At 36.9% G+C, this 18,743-nt stretch overlaps 1 protein-coding gene across 2 annotated transcripts; it reads right to left on the reverse strand.

Annotated features, from left to right (window-relative positions):
* Positions 1–4,882: 4,882 nt before the first annotated feature.
* On the reverse strand, positions 4,883–18,386 carry LOC132116796 (E3 ubiquitin-protein ligase TRIM39-like). 2 transcript variants are annotated; one of them, XM_059525658.1, is made up of 9 exons: positions 18,113–18,386; positions 17,412–17,548; positions 11,987–12,688; positions 9,435–9,530; positions 9,004–9,237; positions 6,768–6,915; positions 6,641–6,685; positions 6,482–6,508; positions 4,883–5,437 (listed from the first exon to the last, which is right to left on the reverse strand). In XM_059525658.1, exons 3-9 carry the CDS (start codon positions 12,674–12,676, stop codon positions 4,896–4,898), a joined length of 1,782 nt encoding a protein of 593 aa, XP_059381641.1. In that variant the 5' UTR covers positions 12,677–12,688; positions 17,412–17,548; positions 18,113–18,386; the 3' UTR covers positions 4,883–4,895. The 2 variants fall into 2 exon arrangements, with proteins under 2 accessions (XP_059381641.1, XP_059381648.1); XM_059525665.1 differs by lacking the exon at positions 18,113–18,386 and adding an exon at positions 17,663–17,879.
* Positions 18,387–18,743: the final 357 nt, after the last annotated feature.

Genomic DNA, 18,743 nt, shown 5'->3' on the forward strand with positions numbered 1-18,743 from the left:
TGGAAAACAGGCTGAGGTAAAAAAAACCAAAACAAAACAAAAAACAAACAAAAAGCGAACAGTCAGAAAGATGAAGACATGATACCATAAATAAGAAAGAGAACGACTTTGAGTGAAAGAAGGAGTGTGTAGGTGTGGAGAATGACAGGTATGCTGTCTGGGCTGTTGGAGTGGTTGAGGCTGAACATTTGGCTTAATGTTTTTTTTTTTTTTTTTTTTTTTCAGCCTCTCCATCCTTCCCTCACTAAAACTGCTCTTTAATACTCAATCTGAGAAATTATCACAATTTTAAACTTTTAGGGATCTATAAGTGATGTTATACACTCTGCAGGCCTTGCATTCTACAAGCCTTTATAAATCAGTTCAGCCCCAAGACGGATGTCCCATACTGTAACATTACTGTTACAGACATAGGTCTCAAAGACGGAGACGTTGGCTGCCATTCAAGTAGAGCTGGCAGAAGGGCAAGAGTCAGTACATTCAAGTTCAACCTGATAGACGGCCTACGACCATTTCTCTGACAACCACCCCGTCCTTCCCCCATTTCTCTTCTTCTCGTCTTGCTCAGGGCCTGCTTTGCTTTATTCACTTCTAAGCCATAGGAATGACTGGTAGTGACTTTTACTAAAGCTATGGGTTTATTTTCACAGCTGGGTGGAGTTGTGACCAGCATGTTTTAGTGTCACAGTATTTTTGTGACATGACTTTAGCGTGCGTCACGCCTGTTGACCAGAATCGATTTGCGGCCTGAAAAGGTAGTTTGGAAAAACTCTTCTCACAGATCCACATTCTACAGTGTATTAGTGAGGAATGTTCGCTACAATTGAAATATGGTAATAGTCATCACACACACACACACACACACATTTTTTTGTTATGTCAGTTGTATGTTCCTGCTTGGCTTGTTACCCCTGTGATTTCTGCCATGCTGAAATTAAAGTTCACATGATGCTATTTCTTTTCTCAATAATCATCTGTTGAACTTCCTGGAATTCAATCGCTATCTTTTCCCCCTTCATTATTAAGTGGCAGCATTTGCCACGTCGAATTGTTTTGATGCATTTTATTTTACCTTATGAGGGCATATTGTCTTCAAACCAGTGTTCTGGCCATTTATATCAAGTACTTCTAATGAATCAATTCATTACAAAGATCATTATTGGCTTAGCTGCTAGTCATCAAATCAAAATGTGAAAAAAAAAAAAAAAAAATATATATATATATATATATAATAAGCTGAAAGTAATGACAACTCTGGGACTACGGGAATTAATAAGAAAATGTAAAACTAGTAAGGGGGCTGCTTGCATTTAACAAAAAAATTTAGTCTCTATATACCGTCAATGCTCAGATTTAAAGATTTTTTATTTTGTAGTGTTGTCTGTATGTTCAGTGTTTTCAGAGCTCTAATGAAATTATTTTAATGAAATCATATTTCATGTTAGCTACACATTCAACTTCATACACTTCTGAGGCAGTAAATACAAGCACAGCTACAGTAGTTTAGAACAATATCAACGGAGATATTTAAACTTTTTGGAACTGGATATATCAAGCAAGAACAAAAAAAAAAAAAAACAGTGACATGAATCAAATATACAAAAACAAAAATAAAGGAATTTACCACAGAGCATTTTTGCTACTGCATTTGAAATATTTTGGTTATTTTTGCTCAAACTCTGGTTAATTTCTGACCGCAATTCATATTTTTATTCCTTTTCCTTATAGTAGACCTAGAATGCCCTTTTCATGCACAAATCTATTCGTTGAATTCAAATGACATTTACAGATGTGTAACTTTTGCACTAATTTCAGATGCAAGTATTAAACAAGTTTTAGTCATGTTTTAGAAGTGATAATTTAAAACATAACTAACATTAATTCACAGAAATAGCTGGAGCCAGAGAACAGGAAAAACTAAAAGTATTTATTAAATACAATTTAAAACAACACCACTAGCTCTATAAATTAGAATTTTGTGTAAAAGTTCATTTCTTACTGTAATTTAACTTACTGAAGTAGTTTAACTCTTTGGTTCTTTTAACTGAGATGATTTTGGCTCACATTTAACAAAAACACACTAATTTACTATCTCAACAAATTACAATATGGTGACAACCAATCAATTCAAAACCCCTGCAAAGGTTTCCTGAGCCTTGGTCTCTCAGTTTGGTTCACTAGGCTACACAATCATGGGGAAGATTTATTATCTGACAGTTGTCCAGAAGACAATCATTGACACCCTTATGAGAATTGTCAAGCAAAATCGATTCATGAATTTGAATGAACTTCACAAGTAATGTGGCTGGGGTGAAGGCATACAGACGTGTCAAGGGATTTGGCTACAGCTGTCATATTCCTATTAAACCACTCCTGAACCACAGACAACATCAGAGGCATCTTAACTGGGCTAAGAGAAGAAGAACTGGACTGTTGCCCAGTGGTCAAAAGTCCTCTTTTCAGATGAGAGCAAGCTTTGTATTTCATTTGGAAACCAAGGTCCTAGAGTCTGGAGGAAGGATGGAGAAACTCATAGCTCAAAGTTGCTTGAAGTCCAGTGTTAAGTTTCAACAGTCTGTGATGATTTAGGGTGCATTGTCCTCTGCTGGTGTTGGTCCATTCTTCCTTCTGCTGACCAGCATTTTGAAGATGCTGATTTCATTTTCCAGCAGGATTTGGCACCTGCCCACACTGCCAAAAGCACCAAAAGTTGGTTAAATGATGGTGTTGGTGTGCGTGACTGGCCAGCAAACTCACCAGACCTGATCCCCAGAGAGAATCTATGAGGTATTGTCAAGAGGAAAATAAGAAACAAGAGACCAAAAAATGCAGATGAGCTGAAGGCAACTGTCAAAGAAACCTGGGCTTCCAGACCACCTCAGCAGTGCCACAAACTGATCACCTTGATGTCATGAAGAACTGAGGCAGTTATTAAAGCAAAAGGAGCTGCTACCAAGTATTGAGTACATGTACAGTAAATGAACATACTTTCCAGAAGGACAACAATTCACTTTTTTTTGGTCTTATGAAGTATTCTAATTCTTTGATATAGTGAATTGGTGGGTTTTTGTTAAATGTGAGCCAAAATCATCACAATTAAAAGAACCAAAGACTTAAAATACTTCAGTCTGTGTGCACTGGATTTATTTAATACACAATTTGAGTTGAATTACTGAAATAAATTAACTTGTCCACGACATTCTAATTCATTGAGATGCACATATAAAAACTCATAAATGCATGTGGATGAATTATATAAAGCATATAGGGAGAGCATTTCTCTAAAACAGGACTACGTCACAATTCTGCTAGTGAATAATTCTCATTCTATTATTTACTTTTAAAAGTACATTTCTGAATAGACACATACCTTAAAATGTTGGCAAAAAAGAATAAATAATAACATTTCCTCTATTGATTCCCAAAAGAAAAAAAAAAGTTTATTGAACACATATGACCTTGTGTGACAACATGCATATTGGGACATGTTATCTCAAACTGCCATTAAGTATTCTATTATATGCTTTTCAGATCAATTTAAACAGTACAACGACTAATACATACAGAACAATAGATACTGAGATATTGCTGCTTTGACTATCCTTGGTTTCCCTTTTATTTTCCATATGGATCAGTCACACAGACTGGCAGTGGCATGTCCTGGCAGGTCAGCATCTGTGAAGTTTGCGTTATGCATTTTTATAAATGATAGATTGATACATGGCGAAAAAGAAAGTAACCACGTGTTTACGTCAAGAAACGTTAGCAAAAAAAAAAGGGTGCAGTTCCAAAACAAGTCGGTGTGCCACCTGGCGGCGCGTTGAGGAAGCGCAGCCTCACGGCTCCAGTCAGCCCCTCGGGTATGTGCTCTCCGACAGTTACTTTTTGACATGCTGCAACACGAACGATGCACATACAGTAAATACCGTTAGGATTTGGTTTGGGAGTTACCTAAAGCGGTAAAAACAACAATGTAAAGACAGTTAGCGTTGATTACAGTGTCATTAACAGACACGAGGTGGTTGTGATGGTATTACGTAAGTGTAAGCAGTATAACTTTAGTCTCACTCCACTGTTGGGAAATAGGGCCCAGTCTTGATACTAAGGTATGTGAAAGAGAGAGAAAGGGAGGGATTTTATAAAGTAAGAAATTACCTGCAGAAACTTGCCATCTGACACCATAATGTTTATTTCATCGTGTTCAAGTACACTCATTGTAACAGAAACTTTAAAGTGCAGTGTGTGAGAACTAGGCTACATTTCAGACCAGGCCAAATTAACTGTATAGGCCTGCAACAGTGGAAGAAAGTAAATTTACAAACAAAACAACACAATTGACTAACATTCATTTTTGAATTAAAGTATTCCTTTTCTCTTTAATGCCTGAAAAGTAATGGCTATTAATTGTTATAGTGGATTGCGGTGCATTCTTGTTTAAGAAACGTATAGCCTACTGTATTATTTTAGTCTTTCCTTCCTGAAGAGAAGATTAATTAAAAACTCCTGGTAAATTAGCATATTTGTTGGTATAAAAAGGTGAAAGGTAAGGCTTTTTTTCCTAGACATGTCCTGGCCAGGATTTCTAAATTGCCTACAAATGTTTGGGATTTGGCTTTGTTTTCTTATTGTTTTCATATTTTCTGAAGGGTAATGACTGAAAGGTAGTTTAACCAGTAGCATGCATGCATTGTACATATAATGTATGAGGACTGTAGACGGCACAACTGTTGGAAAACAAAGCTAAAACCTGGAAGTTCGGTCATCCTAGTGATCCAAACTCTTTATGTTATCAGTGAAAATTAAGTGCTAATGTGGCAGCAGATAAATCATTACTGTAAGTACAAAAAAAAAAAAAAAAATGAAACTTAAACATTTGAAAATTTACATTTCACTGTTCAATCCATAAGGACAGGCGTGATCTTCAGCGGAGCATCATTTCTGCCTGTTTTATTGGTACAGGGACTGAAAAATGGATAAATGGTCTCTGAAAAGTGGTCCATAAATGTGTAAATGTGCATCTTTGTGTCCACATTATAAAAGGACACTTGGCCTTTTTCGTAGTCCACAAACAGCCCTATCTTCTGAGGTCTCAGGTTGAGGGGTAAGGCAGTGGAAGGCTCAGTCCTGAAGGCATAGTTGTTCTTGTCCCGCAAGCTAAGAAACCAGTAGCCGTTGCTGGGGCTGACTATGATCTTACCCTTCCTGTTGGAGGAATGACTCGCCACTCCCAGATCCCAGTCCGTCTTTCCATCCACCTCCACCTCCCAGTAGTGTCGGCCACTGGTGAATCCCTCGCAGCCCAGGACACAGACCACACGGTCGAAGCGCTCAAGGTTGTTGGGAACTTGTTGGTGCCTTTCACCACACCACACCTTCTTCTTGTCTTCTGATAGGATGAGACGAGGATGAGCAGTGTTGGTGTCCAAGGTCACATCCACTGGTGTAAAAAGTAAAAAAAAAAAAAAACAACAACTCTTTTTATATAGTTTGGATGTTTAACACTATCTATCTATCTATCTATCTATTCGCACACACACACACGCTCTTTGATGTCAGTACGATTTTTAAGACATGTATACTGTCACAAAATATTTAGATTTCTTTTTTTGGGTAATCAGCATATTAGAACGAATTCTGAAGGATCATGTGACACTGTAGACTTTAGTAATGATTATTAAATTGTAGTTTTAACACCACAGGAATAAATATAATTTTGAGGAATAATATAATAAATTTGGTGCTTTATGTAAATTCTAACTTTATTTATATTAAAATTTTATTAATTTAAATAAATTTATATTAAATTATATATATATATATATGGGGTGGTGTTGGCGCAGTGGATAAGACACACGTCTTTGTTGTGAGAGACCCGGGTTCGAATCCACTGTGAGACACCAATGTGTCCCTGAGCAAGACACTTAACCCCTAGTTGCTTCAGAGGCGTGCGACCTCTGACATATATAGCAATTGTAAGTCGCTTTGGATAAAAGCGTCAGCTAAATGGATAGATGTAAATATATATATATATATATATAAAACAAATGAACTAACAAATAGCCCTATTTATTTAGTTTAGAAGTATAATGCACAGAAAAATATGATGTCTTAACATAAATGGCATTTAAAAGCATGTACATAATTAAATACAAATTTGAAATGATTAAGCAAATAAAATGCAGTTTGACATAGTTTTAGATTAATTATAGAATGTCATACTGCTTGACAAGTTCTCAAATGCTCAGAAACATTCAAGGCGAGTACAGCTTGGACAAGAATAACAGATGAAGTTCTTATGGCCTTCAAGGGATACAGATGAACTTAACAATCAAGAATTAACAATCAATAAAGTGTTATCTGAACAATTTAGGACTTTACACATAACAGGGCAAACCTGTTATCACGTCTTGAGGAAAAAAAAAAAACTTTACAGCACCTGCTTATATATACACTGCAATAAAACGTAATCTTTAACACATACCTGCATATTCCTGTATTCTCCTCACTTCTGCAAAACATTCAAATAAATATCATTGTAATTGAAAAGATGAAGTTTGAAAATGCATTTCATAATTGTAGATCTACAGTTAAATAATGAATCATGGTAAGATGAACACTTGCCAGGAGAAGTCTTACTTACTTGGGTGTAACTTCACCGGTGATTGGTTAGCAGACACAGGGCGACCTAGAACAGAAAACACATGAAGTAAGTTCTCCATCTGCCACTAGATGGCACTGTAGTGTAGTGTTTGACAGCTGTCACTCACAGACTGCAGGAACTTTCTGAAGCTCCTCTTTAAACTGTTCCAGTAGCTGACAGACAGAGCTGTAAACTGCTGTACTTCCAAGGTCAAAGGTCAGTGAGGCGCCCGTCCAGTCCTTCATTGAGTTGGGAGTGTTGACGTCAGAGTAGCCCTGTTGTGGAAGACCAGGAGCAACTGTTGAGCTTGATGTTTGCCAAGTCATGCTTATTTTCTCTCCCATAGTCATAGTTTGTGAGTTGTTTATTGACTGCTCCCATTGTGAAATGTCTTATAGCATTTTTAACTCCTCTGGGAAACTGATAAAGGGGATTGGTATATGTATAGAATTAAATTTTATAAAAAAAATTTTTTTTTTTTTAAGTAATACTTTCATTCATCAAGGATGCATTCAAGTAAGTAAAAGTGACAAAAAAATGCTATTTTTGATCTTTATTACAGAATTCCCCCCAAAATATTTTTCATTTATTAAGCTGCACAACTCTTTTCAGTTATGATAATTATAATTTTTTATTTAGCTTTGCCATAACAAAATAAATTACATTTTAAAAACCATTCAAACAGAAAAAAGCTATTTTACACTTTAATATTTTTCTTTGTAATATCATTTCACAATACTGTGAAATTAGTTTTTACTGGATTTTTGATTAAATAAATGCAGCCTTGGTGAGACTCAAATTTTTTTTTAATAACCTAAAACTTTTGATCAGTATTGTGAATGTTTTATTTTAAGTTAAAATACTGATAATTGGCAGTTATACTGTAGTCCTCCTCAGAGCAAAACATGGTTGTGTTGTGGGGCTGTGAATGATTGCCAAGGGCTTTGGTATACGGCTGGTAAGGTATTCTGAAGGTCAGTTAGAATTTTTTGAAGCATCGAAAATACATTTTGGTCCAAAAATAGCAAAAACTACGACTTTATTCAGCATTGTCTTCTCTTCCGTGTCTGTTGTGAGAGAGAGTTCAAAACAAAGCAGTTTGTGATATCCGGTTCGCGAACGAATCATTCGATGTAACCGGATCTTTTTGAACCAGTTCACCAAATCAAACTGAATCGTTTTAAACGGTTCGCGAAATCCAATACGCATTAATCCACAAATGACTTAAGCTGTTAACTTTTTTAATGTGGCTGACACTCCCTCTGAGTTAAAACAAACCAATATCCCGGAGTAATTCATTTACTCAAACAGTACACTGACTGAACTGCTGTGAAGAGAGAACTGAAGATGAACACCGAGCCGAGCCAGATAATGACTCTTTCACTAGTCAAGAACCGTTTCTGTCAGACGTGTCTGATTCGAGAACAGAGGAGCTGATGATACTGCGCATGTGTGATTCAGTGTGAAGCAAACTGACACACAGAGCGCCTGAACCGAACTGATTCTTTTGGTGATTGATTCTGAACTGATTCTGTGCTAGTGTTATGAGCCCAGGTAAACCGAAGGCTTGCAATCATCGCCAATGACACCATTACGTCGAGCGCAAAAGAACCGTTGAACCGTTTTCTTCAACCGGTTTATTGAATCGAACTGTCCGAAAGAAGTACTGGTGATCCGAAAACCGATGCAACCGGTTCTTGACTCGAGAACGAGTCAGTCTATTTTTCGTTATCTGGCTCGTTATCCCTTCATAGCAGTTCAGTCAGTGTACTGTTTGAGTAAATGAATTACTCCGGGATATTGGTTTGTTTTAACTCAGAGGGAGTGTCAACCACATTAAAAAAGTTAACAGCTTAAGTCATTTGTGGATTAATGCGTATTGGAGACGCGAACCGCTTCAAATGATTCAGTTCGATTTGGTGAACTGGTTCAAAAATATCCGGTTACATCGAATGATTCGTTCGCGAACCGGATATCACCGCTTTGTTTTGAACTCTCTCAACAGACACGGAAGAGAAGACAATGCTGAATAAAGTCGTAGTTTTTGCTATTTTTGGACCAAAATGTATTTTCGATGCTTCAAAAAATTCTAACTGACCCTCTGATGTCACATGGACCACTTTGATGATGTTTTTCTTACCTTTCTGGACATGGACAGTATACCGTACACACATCTTCAATGGAGGGAATGAGAGCTCTCGGACTAAATCTAAAATATCTTAAACTGTGTTCCAAAGATAAACGGAGGTCTTACAGGTTTGGAACAACATGAGGGGGGAGTTATTAATGACATAATTTTGCTATTTGGGTGAACTAACCCTTTAAGGCAAGTGTATGTTGTCTTGACACATAACATTACAGACCTTCAGTCCAGTGATGTAGTTTTCAGTCTTGGCCAGTTTAGCCAGCACTGTGCTTCTCCTCCTCAGCTCTGTAATCTCCTGCTCCAGCTCTCTGATCATGAGCTCAGCCTGGTGCTCTGCTGAGCGACGGTTTATCTCAGTCACCTCCAGCAGCCCGGCCTGACTGCGCTCGAGGGAGCTTATCAAAGCTCCGAACAGCTGTATGCTGCGCTGCACCTCTTGCTCTGACAACATCTGGAGCACAGAGGGGAAGCAGAAGCAAGGATGATGGAAGGGTTTCATCATATATCTAGATCTAAGGATGGTGAAAAACCCTGCTTTACTAAAAATCAGCTGACGTTAAAACCATAGCTGTTTACTTTTATCTAAGACTTTGGGGATTTTAGATGGTGCAGGATGAAGAAAACAAGTGAAGCGGTTGCATTACTCACTTTGATATTAACTAGTGATTGTTTGATCTCGTCCACTTTCTGCATCCTCTCTTTGGTCATCTCCTGTATCTCAGTCTCTGTGATACCAATCTTCATCTGTGTGAAAGGAAACAGGAAATGATGTAGCAGGATGTGCCCCAGATTTTACCAGTAAATGCATATAATTAGGGCTGGACGATTATGGCCTAAAATCAAAACCTCGATTAATTGAATATTTTACCTCAATTACGATTAATGAACGATTATTTTGTTTCTGTTTTGTTTTTTTGCCCTCATAGTTCACTGACAAGGTTTGTACTGTGAGCAGGGCCGTAGCTGGGGTTAGCAGGGCCCCGGTGCAGGCTGTACCAGTGGGCCCTGTTAGAAAGTGTTTAATTTGAATCTTCGTTCTGTTTATTTGTTTGTGCTATTTACACAGTGTTTAAGTTTTTTCAAGTTTGTAAGTGTCCAGGTACAGAAACCGAATAATTAAATGTAAAATAGCACTGTAAAAACTTCATACAACAGTCAATACTTTGTTGGCCAATTACCAAGCAATGATTAATTGTGTTCAGTCTGTGGTGTGAAAAGGTTGAATTAGCAATTCCGCAAAGGAGAGGTCGGTACATGGTCGCTGTCTGTGAGGCGCGGCTCTCTCTCTGCGTGCGCACCGAGCACAGCGCGAGTAACCAGCTGCTCAGTTCAGCTTTTCCGGGTCTTGTGTTCGAATGCTTTAAAGTTTTTTGAATGGCTAAATTGGCAAATGGCAAGGCTTAATAACACGTGAAAATGATACGCTTTCCTGACGACACGCAGCAGCGTTCTGTCAACTGTCCTAAGCGTCTTTTTAGACTGGCCTCAGCCAGATGGTTGAGATCGACTATTAAAGGTGGGATATTTTTTCCTATTGAAAGCGCGATCTGACATGTTCGTAACATTTCTTATAGATTACTGCTCTGTGTAAGCGATAAATAAAGATCAGACAAAGATAAATTAGCATAGTACCTGTACGAGTGACTGCGTGTGTGAATTATTCATACTGTCTCTATATTATTGTGAAGCTGGGGGTTGTAAATAGCCTAGTTCCTTCAAAAGTAGAAACATATGCTATAATAAGTTTTGAGATTCTAAGCTACTTTAGTAATAAATCACAGGACAGCGCTGACAACTACCGTATTTTTCGCACTATAAGTCGCACCCGAGTATAAGTCGCATTTATTTAGAACCAAGAGAAAACATTACCGTCTCCAGCCACGAGAGGGCGCGCTATGTCTTCAGTGTAGACTACAGGAGCACTGAGCAGCATAGAACGCCCTCTCCCGGCTGTAGACGGTAATGTTTTATCTTGGTTCATTTCTCTTGGTTCATGTCAAATTAATTTTAATAAATAAGTCGCACCTGACTATAAGTCGCAGGACCAGCCAAAGTATGAAAAAAAAGTGCGACTTATAGTCCGGAAAATACGGTAGTTTTTGTGCTGATAAATAGTTTTTGCGTTCCATCTTTGCGCGTGATCTTCACAGCTACTGTTTATATGAGTGTTCGTGCCACAATGCAGCTGCGCAAACATGGTAATTCGATATAATAATACACATCCGACCGTCTAATTGCTTGAATGTCCAAACCATAAAACAAATACAACTGACAAAGTTTAGTGAAGACGCAAGGCTCACTGCTCACATGCCATCACTATGTGTTGAACCGGTGTTCACCTCCGTGTTTTGATTTTATGCCACTGACTGGACAGTATAGAGTCAGTGGGTTACACACGCGGTAGTATGCTTTAAGGGGGAAGTATTAACAGGATTAAAAAACCGAAATAACCAACATGGGAAAATTAAGTCGGTTAGAGGTTCTGAATTTCGGTTTCGATTACTTTTCGATTAATCATCCAGCCCTACATATAATGCAACGTTTTAGTTCTAACAAATGCTTATATGTCAATATATATATATATATATATATATATATATTTTTTTTTTTTTAAGTGATAGCTTCTTGATTTTGAATAATAGTAGTGGCAAAAGATCAGTAATAATCCTTGGACCCAGAAAGTATGTGGACACATAAGCCACACTTCCAATTGTACACACTCAGAAGAAATGCTAAAATTGTAGCTTTAGGTGTACAACAGCTCAACAGCAGGGGAATACATTTATTCATTCATTTCATATATATATATATATATATATATATTTTTTTTTTTTCATAATTTATTTTGTTTTATATTGTCTCATTGTCTATATTTTATTCTATAAGACTGATCGGATGAACACACTTTTCAAACAAAGAATTTATACTGTTTAAAAATAAAGACAACAGGTATTTGGACAGTTTTGTCTTATCAAAAAACATATATGTAATGAACCAGTTGGTGAAAAGTCATTGCTAAAACTAAAACATTGCTTTGTGTGCGAATGCCACGTTAATATTTATTTTCTTTTCAGTATACAATCAAATTTACAAATTTTTAAAGTGACTTAATTAAAAAAAAAAATTAGGCCACTAATTGTGAAGGCTTTTACAGATTTTCTGTTAGTACCTGTTGTTACTTATTCTTCATTTCATCCTACCTTATGACTCTGCCACTCTTTCTCTGCACTTGTGATGTCATGTGACTGGTGTTCAGTTTGTCCACACTCAACACAAACACACTCCAGATCAGATCGACAGAAAAGCTCCAGGCTACGGTGATGTTTTGGACAAAGCGGCACTTTCATGGCATCTGCCGCCCCACTCAGGGTATACCTTCGCTGGGACAACTGTTTGGCAAAACCAGCTGGCTGGGTGTCACTAGTACTCTCAGTGTTTGGTGAGACAGGTAGTTCAGACCCGGTTTCATTGTGAGAGGCCGGAGAAATGCTGTGTGTCCTGTGCCGTGTGAGTCTCCTCTTCATTTCCTCAAGAAGATAACCTGGAGGTTGGCCTGGCCTTAGTGTCCCATCCACTGAGTCTTGTTTTCTTACGCCTTCCTCAGTATCTCTGCCTGAGCCGTCCCCTCCAGAGGCCCCCGGGGTTTCCTTCATGCGCTTGAACTGTTCGGTGATCTCGCGGAGAGTTCGATTAATGTGGAGATCGGGCTTTCTCTTGAAGGTCTGCTTGCAGAGGGGGCACTGGCAGATCTTCACGGAGTCAAAGTAGTGTCCGATGCAGTTCATGCAGAAGCTGTGGCCACATGGCGTGGACACTGGATTGTCAAACACATCTAAGCAGATGGAGCACAGCAGCTGATCTTCAGACAGGAAGCTTCTTGAGAATGGCATGGCTGTGCAGATCTATGGCAAAAAATACAGAGACGACGAGGAAAAATGGCAAGATCAGAGATAACAATAGGGGGAAAATGCAAAAATGAAAGGAAATGTAAAGGTTTGACTGGAATGACATGGATAGGAAAACCAATACAGGATAGCACTTTACAGTAAGGTCCAATTTGTCAACATAAATTAAAATAAACATAAAATGTTTAAATATAAATATGAAAAATCAAATGACAATTTTTTTTTTTGCAAAAGTCAATTGCAGGTTATCTTTTTTTCTAAGTAAATGAACAACTTTTTTTGGGGGGGGGGGGGGGTTGGGGGGGTAATCTTAATCCAGTAATTTATAAATATAGTATTGTGGATTCATATTCAGTTGTGTTAATTGATGTTAATTTACAATATATTAAATAATGTTAGTTCATTAAATGTTAACTTAAATGCTAAAAATGTAGCCTATTAGTATATGCATAAATAAACTGTAACCAACATAAATGCTGTACATACTTTTATTGTTAGTTTTTGACACCAGATGCATTAATATTAATACATTTATCTTTAGTATGAAATGTTAACCAATACAGAATTTACTTTTACAGTAGACAAATAGAGATGGATGGAGGAGTTTTCTGTTCTACGTGTTATTTTTTGTAATGATGTACTACTAGTACTACTAGCAAGTCACGCCAAACTGCCTGAGCACAAGGAAATGTAGCTAGATTATAAATTTTTTTGCAGCGTTATATTGTCCTAAAGTCTATTTTTCACCATGTACCACTTGAATAAACTCAGCATCCGTAGGCAATATTATCAGTAGGGGCTGCCATTTTTCTTTCTTTGGCTATGTGACGTCAGAGTGCAGACCTGGGAGTAAATCGATCTACGAGTTCACAGGTGGGAAGTCACGGGTTTGACTGACGTTCCAGTGCACTTTCACGTTAGAAGGTTGGAAAAACACGGGTTACGGGTTGCCTGGAACGCGGCATTAGTCAGTAAAGCCAGTTCTGTGATTAGCAGTAAATCTCCATCACCTACTTTCAGGTGGAACAGCATTTACTACACAGAGCCATAATTCTCTGACAAGCTATGCAAAATCGCATTTGAAATCGCAGACGATATAATTGTAGGATTATGACATAGACAAAATCGTTTGCGATAATGACAGCTGTTTGCTTATCTTCTCAGTGAACTATGGCTCTGTGTAGTACATGCTGCTCCATCTGAGAGCACGTTAAAATACCACATTTAATAACATGTTTTAACTCCAAATCCACTTGATAACATCAGTCGAGTGTTTAAAATAAATCCTTTTGTGAGATGATGTGGCTTCTTGGACAGAATTATTAAGGCACACAATATTTCATTGTATTCTAAGAAGTGATAAAGGCTATGTGAATTAGCATTTCATTATAGATATACTTTATTATGATGAAAATTATAATAAGAAGAACTCAGATAAACCATATATCACTGTAGTCGTGTGTTTATTAGTCACACTGAATCAATGAAAGCAGTTAAATCATCTGTTTATTCAGCTGCAGCGAACGCCCTCTGGCCTTTGGATGGATATCTACTGCTGATCACAGAGCAGTGCTTCACTGAAAGAAACGTAATCGTGATTTATTGCCTTCGTGATTTAATTTAGATTAATTGTGCAGTCCTAACATAGATAATATCAACCCCCCCCCCCCCCCCCAAGTCAAATTCCCATTTAAATGCTCACCGACAGCAAATGCAATGAGTTTGCTTCCTTCTTCTCTGAGAAGATCAGTGATATCAGTAAGGCAATTAGTACATCCTCAAGTTATGCAGAGGTCAGACAGATTCGACCGTAATTTCAGTAAGTTACTATGCCAGTAGTGCTTCATTCCATTGTGAAGGTTACTATGTCTGTTTTTGCAGCAACTACACAAAACACTTCCCACATTTTTTTTTAAAAGCGTGTATAAATGTTTAGAAGCAGATCTCTTAGAAGTGGTGAACGCCTCACTTCTTTCTGGGACTTTTCCAAACTCCCTGAAATCAGCAGTTGTTAAGCGCTTGTCATCAAATCTTTTCCTTTTATAGGCAAGATTATTGAAAAAAAACATTTTAATCAGCTAAACAACTACTTAAACTCAAATGGATTTACAATCTTGTTTTTCAAACACAAACACATTACAGCACAGCGACAGCGCTTCTAAAGATAATAAATCATATTTGCTGAAAATCTGATTCTGGCAAAATATCAGTGCTGGTACTAGTAGATCTCAGTGCTATGTTTGACACAACACTTCTAGAGAGACTGGAAAACTGGGCAGGGCTTTCTGGGTGAGGTTATTATGTGAGTCTAGGAGAGCACAAGTCTAAGTGGACTTCCATAACACGCAGAGTCCCACAAGGCTCAATTCTTGCACCGCTCTTGTTCAGCATGTGTACTATATATTGTCAAAAGTAATGGGACACCCCCTTCTAATGAACAGGTTTGACTACTTTTGTAACTTCCATGAGTACAAATCTTAATATTTAAGCATATAATGATATTCAATGGAATTGTGTCCTTCTAATTTTATAGCAACAGTTTGGACAGCACCCTTTTCTATTCTAACATGACAGTGCCTCTGTGTATAAGGCAAGGTTTAAAAAAAAGAAATGATTGATTCAGTCAGTGTGGAAGAACTTGATTAGTCTGCAGAAAGCCAAGTCCTACAAAAAGGTGTAAAGAATTATGGTCTTCATTAAGAAGACTATTATCTTTTAAGCATCCCTAAAGAGTTGGTATCAACTGATTTTAAATGTATTTTAAAGGATAGTTTTAGAGTCATTAAATGTTTCAAGTGACTTGTGTGTATTTCTGTATATGTAAATTATGTATTTTTATTTAGAACCCTCTTGTAAGAGATTTTAAATCTCAACAGTTTCATTTCCTGGTTAAATAAAGGTTTAAATAAAATACAAATAATAATAATCCCAGATGAACACCTCTGGTGTCACTTTAAATGCAGACCTTGAGACAAAAACTCATCACCAAACAACAATGACTTGTACAGCCACTATATGGACAAAATATTTTGACACCCCCTTCTTTAGAACAGAAAAAGGTACTTCCAAAATTGTGGCAACAAAGACTAAACATAATTCACATATTTAAAAATTGTATTTCCATCTCTGTTGCAACAGTTTTGGAAGGTGTGACTGTACCCATATTCACAAGTCATTGGTTCTTCCACACTGACTGAATTAATCATTTATTTTTTAACCTTGCCTTACACACAGAGGCATTGTCCAAACTGTTGCTATAACATTAGAAGCCCACAATTCCTTAGAATATCATTATGTTCTTATATATTAAGATTTGTGCTCATGGTAATTCCTAAAGGTAGTCAAACCTGTTCATTAGAAGAAGGGGCGTCCCAATACTTTTGGCAATATAGTGTGTATGCTCCCACTGAATCAAATAATGAGAAAGAACCAAATTCCCAATCACAGCCATGCTGATGATACACAGGTTTATCAAGCATTATCGCCAAAAGACTACAGCCCTGTTGACTCCCTCTGCCAATGCATTGATGAAATTAACAGTTAGATGTGCCAACTTTCTTCAGTTAAGCAAGTAAAAAAACTGAAGTCATTGCATTTGGAAACAGAGATTTGAGAGTTCTCAAAGTGAATGGACACCTTGACTCTAGGGGTCAAACAACTGAAAATCAGCTGCAGCTCATCCAGTCCTCAGGTCCTTACACTGGCTTCCAGTTATAGTTAGGATTGATTTTAAAGTAGTTTTACTTGTATATAAATCACTAAATGGCCCAGGACCTAAATACATTGCAGAAATACTCACTGAATATAAACCAAGCAGATAACTCAGATCATTAAGATCGAGTCAGTTAGAAATACCAAGGGTTCACACAAAACAAGTGGAATCCACTCTTAGTTATTATGCCGCCCGCAGCTGGACCCAGCTTCAAGAAGAGATTAGATGTGCTAAAACATTAGCCACATTTAAATCTCAAAACACATCTGTTTAGCTGTGCATTTACTGAATGAGCACGCTGCTACATCCAAACTGACTACACTGTATTATTGTAGAATCTTTTTTCTTTACAGTTTTAATTAATTTTAAATAAATTTCAAATCATTAGTAAAATTAAGTTTAAAATTTGACATTACTTGTTTTATTGTTGTGGTTATGTTTTTTTTAATGATTATTTTAACTCCTTTTATATGTAAAGCACTTTGAATTAGCATTGTGTATGAAATGTTCTATATAAATAACTTTCCCTTGCCTTGTGGTCCGTTAAAATTGTAGTAATTTTTTTTTTGTTTTTTTATGTCTATTTCAAATAATAAAAAATATATATTGCTTTGTCATATGGCTGAAATAAAAAAACTAATGTTTTAGTTTATTACGTTTAACATTTATTTAAATTGACACATTTTTATGGGTTTAGTTTTAGGAAACTGTAACCCTTTTATTAGTGCTTTCCTTGTTGACCTCATGTCAATAAGAAGGCTTTGAGAACAGTCACACGTACAAACATTAAAGCCAATGTAACAAACTCAAATGCAGGTTATAAGGTCAAATATATTTGTCATACCAGCAATTGTTCAGTTGTCAATCTTCAGGCAAAAACAACCTATAGGATTACTGGGTCGTGTATGTTAGTATCAACAGTCCAGGAGGTTAGTTAGTTTCATTGAGATGATTTAAATGTTTTGTAAATCTCACTAAATTAGACAGATTAGAAAATGGTGTTCTCACCTCTAATCAGCAGTTTCACACTGGAATGAGGCACTACTGGCTAAAGTGTGCACATGTTGTGTAACAGATCTGTCTGCTTCAGTAGTATATTCCTTCCTTTAGTCCTCTGGAGCAGGGTGGGTTCTGGAAATCCAAACCTATTTCAACCAAAAGAGAACACATTAACAAATGCATCCAATCAGTTGTACTATTTTGTCGGTGGCACTTAAAACTCTAGAATCTCATTGAACAAAGACAACAAAATATCAAACCTAGTTGCATCTGCTAACAAATTAACACTTTCTCAGAACAAACATTTAACCAGCCAGTCTCATGATTTTCTGTATAAAGTCAATTCCCTCAGGTTCACGGTGTGCTTCACCACAAGTGCGTCTGAATCTAGTTTGACAAGTGTGTATAAGATGTGTTTTGTCCCTTTTTACAGAAAAAAATAATAAATAAACTAAAAAATTAGTTTTGCTTTAGAAGTGTGCTTGTGCTATCTTTTCGCAAATAAATACTTCCTGGTTTCATTCGTCATCTGATCAATGACTTTCAAGTGTGGCTTAAGTGTCAAAAATATATATTTTTATGATATATATTTTTTAAACTATGATTAAGTAAGAATTATATTTTTATAACAGTTCTTGACATATGCTTGACGCCAAATCTATATTAACAGTCATAAAATTGTATTTACATTAAATCTAGGAGTAAATTACCTCTGTAAGACTCTTTTTTTCTTTATCCGTTGGTCTCTCGCCCTAGTGTCGTCGTGTTGTAGGATATCCAGCTGTACAGGTATGATCGAAAATCTTACATGTTGTTTGGTTTTGGTTGACTGATCTGTCCCTCCCTCCTCACTCAGCGCTCTCTCTCCCAGATAGAGTGAACTTAAACCTGTCTGATGAGATTCCAAGCGGAAATTACATGCTTGTTTCAAACACACTTCGATGTCAGGCTTTGTCAAATGAATCATGCAGAAACATAAGTCGTTTATATTTTGTTGTAACTTATACTGACAAGGAACATATCCAAACCCAGACATAATCTGCAAAGATTTAAAGTTATTCTATACGGTTCAAAATTAAGAAAAAAATAATTAAAATGCTGATATGAATTTACGGAGCCCCGCACATAACATTCAAGAAAAAATAAATAAATTGTGCGCGCGATTTACTAATTCGTTCCCTCATTGTACTAAAACGTGCACGCGATTACTATTGCGCACTATTTATAAATCTAGTGAACGAAATAGTAAATCGAGGGCACGCAAAAGTAATCGTGTGCACGTTTTAGTACATTGAGGGAATTAATTAGTAAATCGTGCACACGATTTAGCGTACTATTTTT

Source organism: Carassius carassius, chromosome 3 (genome assembly GCF_963082965.1).
Source record: "Carassius carassius chromosome 3, fCarCar2.1, whole genome shotgun sequence".
Classification (NCBI taxonomy): domain Eukaryota; kingdom Metazoa; phylum Chordata; class Actinopteri; order Cypriniformes; family Cyprinidae; genus Carassius; species Carassius carassius.